At 38.9% G+C, this 7,199-nt stretch overlaps 1 protein-coding gene across 1 annotated transcript in view; it reads right to left on the bottom strand.

Moving 5' to 3' along the window:
- Positions 1–5,387, bottom strand: part of dpp6 (dipeptidyl-peptidase 6) — a 329,860-nt gene extending 324,473 nt beyond the window's left edge. The window contains exon 1 of the mRNA XM_015370176.1: positions 5,249–5,387. Coding sequence (XP_015225662.1) covers positions 5,249–5,299 — 51 coding nt within the window. The 5' untranslated portion in view covers positions 5,300–5,387. The remainder of the gene's footprint in view (positions 1–5,248) is intronic.
- Between the last annotated feature and the right edge of the window lie 1,812 nt (positions 5,388–7,199).

The following is a 7,199-nucleotide window of genomic DNA, read 5'->3' on the forward strand; positions in this document are numbered from 1 at the left end:
CAACTACAGTTGAATCCTCAAACTAGTTAAAATGGTATGCTTTTATAACCTGGCATAAGCTAGATGAATAAGTGTAGTTCAATTTGAATTCGACTCCTGTGGAGTGTTTGCAAAAGGGAGGGACTTTCAGAACAGTTCTTCGATTGGGTAAATCAAGGGGCACCTGCCTCTGATGTAAAGCTTTTAGTCAATCACAGCAGTAGTAGCAGCTGTGACGTTTTATATTATTGATTTGTTTCACAATTAGCAAAGTTCACTGATAAATAAAACTCTTACCGAAATCTAATCAGGAGGAAAATGAATGTCTCCTTCCCATCCACGAAGGCAAAGAGCACACACTTTCTGACATTTTTCAAAAAGAAATTGAGGATATCCCAGCTTTAACACAGCTAACTTTGTTTTGCTTAAGCCATCTGACTCTGGTTGACAAGTTTATGGTTATTGTCATTTTCCATTTTCATGCTACACGTCACTGCATATCATTGGTCCAAAACTGTTCTGTAATGCATCTGTTGACTTCTAGTAAGATGTATTTTGAAGAGTAACTGCATTCAATTTAGCTTGGAATTTGGAACTGAGATGTTGGAGTGTCATAATCTCTGAGGTGATAGTGTTGCATTTTCCTCACTTGTAGGTGCTCATATTCTCTATTGTGCATATATGGTCACTAGGGCTACCATCTGGGTCATAATAATAACCAAAAACACAGTTCTAGGCAGTAACTTGATTTCTGAGTATTGAAACCAACCAAACATCTCATTCAGGCCCTAGCCACTGTGGTGAGCCTGGAGCTAGAACAGGGAGTATTGGTCAATAGTGTATTTTAGATGGACATTTTATTACCTGTTGGTCACGGAGTTTTATTTTAAGGTAATTACATAATTCAGTCAACAAAATTGTCTGTCACTTTGCATTTTGCTGTGATGTCCCTCAAGGTCCCATCTTAGAACTTCTTCTGTTCTCTCTGTTGCTTTGGGATCCAATTTTAGAAAGTTTAATCTTACTTTTTAATTTTTGCTTTTGTAAATAAGTACAAATCAATCTCCCGCCAAAAACAAGTTAAAGCCTGTGAGTGGGAAACAAGTTATATGGTTTAAAGGGAATTAAGCATTGGATGGCGATTAACTTCCTTCATGAATAAAGAGATACTGCGCTTATAGTTTTTGGAAAAGTTGACTTGTTATCAGAATGTGCAATGTTTTCTCCAGTTTTTGTTGTACTGCGGCCAGGAATCTTGTGGTATATCTTAGGTGATAAAGAGGTCAGTCTAGTCATCTGGTCCAGTTTCTTCTATCCCTAAAGTTGATCTCTAAAACTAATTCCTATCTATTCTTGCTGTGTTATTTATAGACTTTACAACTGCAACTCTCTATATCAAGGATCATCTACATGGTGCCAACAGGCACCAAGGACCATCTACATGGTGCCAACAGGCACCAGGGAGCCCCCAAGGACAGTATGAGGAGCCCACAAGCCTTTTCTAAAAACAGCACATCCCACCATTGAACTGCATCCAAAAATCTTATTCTGTTTCTCTTCTTTTTTCTTCTCAATTTTGGTCCTATATCATGAAAATCACAATAATCAGAAAAAAAGAGTAAAACATGTTTCTTAAAGTAACATTTAAGTATGTCTTCTAGTACAAATCTGGCACTCTGGAGGATTTAATACCCATAAATTAGCACTTAGTTTCAGAAAGTTTAATTACATCTCCACCCATGTTCTTTTTAATGGAAAATTATCTTCCAAGTCATCTACACCTAGCTCAAAACGCAATGCAGCCTGTATGCTGAAATAGAGACACGTGAATCCATTACTCCCATACCATTCTCCCTGCACTGCTGCCTATAAGTTTCTGATTTTTTTATTTTTATTTTAAATTCTCATGCACCTCCTTTCTTATCGAAGCTTTTACACAACATGGTCCCGGTAGAGCTAAGGGGTCAAATAATCTGCTGATTTTAGATTTTTCAATGACCCGCCTTCTAAGCCAAGGAGAGAGGTCTCTCTGTTGTTTACTGTAGTTGTATTTCATTAATAATCTTATGTTAATGTCTTTTTTTATGGACCTTCGAAGCACATTAGTTACTCTGGGTATGTGAAGAACTGTATATCTAATTTAATTGACTGATTTGGGCCAAAGCTTAGTTTTCATTAGTAAAAAAATCAATATTTAGACAAAGTCATTTTCAAATCAATGACTTCAAGGCTCCCAGGTTCTGTGCCTGTAAGACAAGCCCAAATAATAGTCAACCCATTTCCATACTTCGCCATTGATATGATTTGAGCTTACATGCTCAGTTAGTTTTTGGAGTGTCATTACTTTTGACAACCCTGATTCTCAAACGCTAAAATCGGATTCAGTAACAATTTAGAATGGTATAGATACTAAACAAAAAGTGTTGTTTGCATATTTCTGCTAATACTAATTTTGGATCTCTGAATTATTTGTACATTTAAATGAAAGAAAACTTTAAAACATTGTCAAACCGTTATTTTCGGTTATTTATTGAGAATTAATTTAACCAACAACAAGCCGGTTCCATGCTGACATTGAAAAAAGTGAATATTTCATGTTAATAAAAATATTTTCTTTTCTCAGTTTTTTATAAATATATTTTCCTGGGTATCAAGGTTAAAGTTTTAGCATTGTGATAAACCTAGTTTTATCCAGACATTTCTCTTTGATATTCACTTCCAAAAGGACATTTCTCCAGAAGTCTGGTGGTTTATTCATGTGGAACTGTACAAACTGCGGTTTGATTGGTATTCAGATGTGGCTCAGTGGGTAGAATGATCGTCTCGAATCCAAAAGAGGAGGCTTAAATTCTAGCTTCCTCTTGCTAGAATGTGCCTATGTTGATCTAGATTGGATGAATCTGCTTCGAGTGTAAAGCACTTTGAGCGGTCAATATTAATTGAAAAGTGCTGTTTAAATTCAGTCCATTTAGTTGGAAAAAAAACATAAATGTCCTTCACCATTACCATGTTAGTAAAACTTTTTTTGGGTTTTTAAACATTATGTTGCCATGAACATGGAACCCGGAGCCTGAATTTTGAGGCAGTTATTTCAAGCATTCAATGTTCTGACCTCAAGGTCAATTTAAAGAGACGTACATTCCTCGGAAGATTGGTAACTGTTTAGAATTCTTCAGAATATTTCCTTTCTCACTGTAGAATGATGAAGTTCAAATACTACCGAAATGGCTTTATGAGTATTCATAGCTGCAGATCACTAAAATCAAATTGCACAATAGGAATGGCAGCTATGTTTAAAAGGAAGAGCATTTTTAAAGGCCCAATGTGAGGAAATTCACAGGATAAGGACTAAGCTATTGTCTTGAGAAAACAACTGACCAAACAGACTAATCAGACAAGCTCCAATTTGATTGAGGAGCATGCAGATTTAACTGAAGCAATGGAAGATGGTTAGATAAATGTTATCATCAGGTCAGACGTGTATAAAGTGATGCTCCCATCATGCACACTGTAATGGTATGATGTGGGCCTGCTGCAACAGACTTATGTTAAAAGGTAAGATATAGGTAGTGAAGTTATCTGACTTCAGTAATATAGTGAATGCACAGGTTGTTCCATCAGAACATTTCATCTTTCCTCAAGCCATTGACATTGAGGACAATGCCAGAATTCATCAAACTTGAATTAAAAAATAGTTCAAGGGGCACTGATCACATCAAAATCCAGATTTAAATCAAAGTGACTGGAGAGGGATTTCTGCAGCAGTCTGACTCACCCATAAACTGTTGTTTCATTACAATTTCCTATTGCCACAATTGTAAAAAGCAATTTGACTTTCTGACTAAAAGAACCTTTGTAAACTTTCAGTACGTCCCCCTGAGTTTGTAAATATCTAAGAGGTCAGGGGAAGCCGGAATGGCTATCTAAACATGATGGTTGAGCATAATTTCTGTTTTCCTAACCTCTGGCTCTGAGCAAAGGAAGGTTGCATAGGCAATTGATGTAACCCAATATCCCTATCTACAAAATCTGCCTTTCTTAATTGTAAATTCCAAAGGGTTTTTCACTTTTGTATCTACGCTAAACACCCATATTCAATTTTTTTTTCTTTTTTTTTTCTGGGACACAAAAATGGTTCAAATTCACAATTCTGCAGATAATAAGGCCAGAGGGTGTAGAAGATAGGCTTCACAGGGAAAGAAAAAGCCTGACTCCACACAGCTGTGCCCCGCATCTTCAAAAAAATTGCCTTGAGTGTCTGCAGAGTGAAGCCTATTCAGCCAGAAATAAAGCAATCGTTGGACTGAATCAAGGGATAAACATCAAACTTCAAAGTGTGCAGAAAAAAAGGTGGCAATGGGAATTTTAATGCATTACCTAGCCTCTTTAAAACACCAGTAGACGGTCTTTGTACTAAATAAAAGATTATATTCAGAACATCTAAACAAGAGGACACCAAAGATCTTCATGGACGACGGTAAACCTTAGAGATCCATCAAACAAACTAACAAAACTAATTATTACACCTACATTCAAACAGTGTTTGCAATGTCATGCTGTGGAGCTCTACTGTCTGTGAAGCTGGTGCATTGCACAAAATGCATCTAATCCCACTTTTGTAGATCTAAAGCTCTGGAGGTTCTAAGAAGGAAAAAAAAAATCTCAGACACAATGAATTACTGAAACTCTGTAGAAGTTAAGTTTGGAGAAAATAAACTTTTCTAATCCTCTGCCCAAAGCATTCAAAAAGTCATATCATATAAAGAAAGGCCACATTTGCAGAATACATAAAACAGTCAAAGGAAAAAGCTTTGGGAAGTGTGATAACCCATAAGAGCAGAAAATATCCTTGACATATCAGTGCCTGCAGCTCCCTGTCACTGTAATATCTGCTGCACCCCACAGCTTGATGCCATCAAATATTAATGGGACCCTCTTTGGGCTAAAGGTTACCACTCAGAGGCTTAAAGCTGAAAAGTCAGCAGTCATTTCAAACTTCTTAATAAAGACAGCAGAGTAAACTTTTCAACGCTCCACACTGAGATTCACAGCCAAACTGGCTCAATCAGAAATAAACGAGAGCAGGGTTTAAAAAAAAAGGGCGTGAAGGAATAAATGAATATAGAGAAAAGCTGTGAAAAAGAGAGGATCCAGATGCGCCTCAAGATGCGCAGAGATGCGAGGATCGGGATGCTTACCGACGAATAAAAAGCGTCCAATTAGCGTCATGCAATTTGCGTCAAACAGGAGAAAAACAACACCACCTTACCATGACGTTGCCCTGCATTTTAGCGGTCTCTATCAGGCTCTTTTCCTTCATGTTTTCGCCTCAATGCGGCAGCAGACAGGTTGGATTTCCGGACTTTTGAACACAGCTTGTGTGTGTAAGCTCTCCGTCCCGCTATGATCCCAGACAGACCCCCTCAGATTGAGAGCCGCTTCATGAGTGGGTGGGATTACAACCCAACGGAGCGATTAGATGCCCACAATAACAGCGCGCGGTCCCTAAAAGCGCCCAGAAATACAGAAAACAGGAGGGGATGTTTATTTAACATCATGGGAGGAGATTTGGGGATGAGGTGATGCGCATCCTGAAGGAGGATTTAAATAAAATAAAAAAAAAATTAAAAAAAACGATGACCTGGCGCTGTAATCAACTCTCAGACACGACACACCTTTAAAAACACTAGAACTTCAGGTTTTAATTAAAAACCCTGCATTGCCCTCATCAAATTCAACAAAAGTCACAAAAGTTTCAGTCCAGTCCCTCAAAAAAAAATTTTTTTTCTCTATTTGTTTTAGAACAGCATTATTCAACAATGCTAGAACAACTAATTATATCATCAAACTAAGGCAGTAATTACTGTAGTATTTATAGTTAGGGGTACTTCATATATCCGTATTTACTCAACTGTATGTTTGCCTCTCCATGTGACCCAAACAATAAATAGTGCCCTACTCTTATGGGTAAAACACTATTTGGTAATAAACCACGCTTGATTTTGATTTAATCCCAGTTAAACTGTGACCCAGTGCAAAAACACAGCTGAAGTATATATATATATATATATATATATATATATATATATATATATATATATATATATATATATATATATAAATGCCACAGATGTTAAGACACGAAAGCTCCTAACTATGCATGGAGGCAACCACCCCAAATCCAGCACCCTGAAACTGTACGCCAACCGTAAGGAAGGAGGCAGAGAACTATCGAGGATGAAACAACCAAGATCCTTAAGTAGGCTCCAACAGACAACGTGCTCAGTGAATGTCTCAGACAACAGGGTACAGAAGATGAGGTGCCAGAGACTCCGTCATGGGAGGATAAATCCCTACATGGGATGTACCATCGAAACATAACCAAAGTGGCGCGTATCAGGAAATCCTACCAATGGCTAGACAAAGCCGGACTGAGGGACAGCCTAGAAGCACTCATCATGGCTGCACAGGAGCAGGCCCCGAGTACCAGAGCAATAGAGGCCCAGATCCAACACACCAGACAAGACCCCAGGTGCAGACTGTGCAAAGAGGCCCCTTAGACAATCCAGCACATAACTGCAGGGTGTAAGATGCTGGCAGAGAAAGTTTACATGGAGCGCCATAACCAAGTGGCTGGAATGGTATACAGGAACATCTGTTCAGAGTATGAGCTGGAAACCCCAAGGTCAAAGTGGGAAACACCTCAGAAGATGGAAGAGAATGACCGAGCCAAAATCCTGAGGGATTATTAGATACAAACGAACCGAATGGTAATGGCAAACCAACAAGAAATTGTGGTGGTGGACAAAAAGCAGAGGAAAGCTGTTGCGGTTGACATAGCAATACCAAGTGACTGCAATATCAGGAAAAAGGAACAAGAGAAACAAGAGGAATACCAGGGGCTCAGAGGAGAGCTGGAGAAAGACTGGAAGCTGAAGGCATCAGTGGTCAGTGGCGCACTCGGGGGCAGTGATCCGCAAACTTTAAGAGTGGTTACAGCAGATCCCTGGAAATACATCAGACATCTCGGTCCAGAAGGGTCCAGTTCTAGGAAGAGCATAGATACTGCGCAGAATACTCAAACTCCCAGGCCTCTGGTGGAGGAAAAAAAGGGAGACCGCCTGCGGTGGCTGAGGAAGAGTTGATGGATGGATGGATGGATGGATGGATGGATGGATGGATGGATGGATGGATGGATGGATGGATGGATGGATGGATGG

Source organism: Cyprinodon variegatus, unplaced genomic scaffold, assembly GCF_000732505.1.
Source record: "Cyprinodon variegatus isolate N-32 unplaced genomic scaffold, C_variegatus-1.0 Scaffold42, whole genome shotgun sequence".
In the NCBI taxonomy this organism is placed as follows: domain Eukaryota; kingdom Metazoa; phylum Chordata; class Actinopteri; order Cyprinodontiformes; family Cyprinodontidae; genus Cyprinodon; species Cyprinodon variegatus.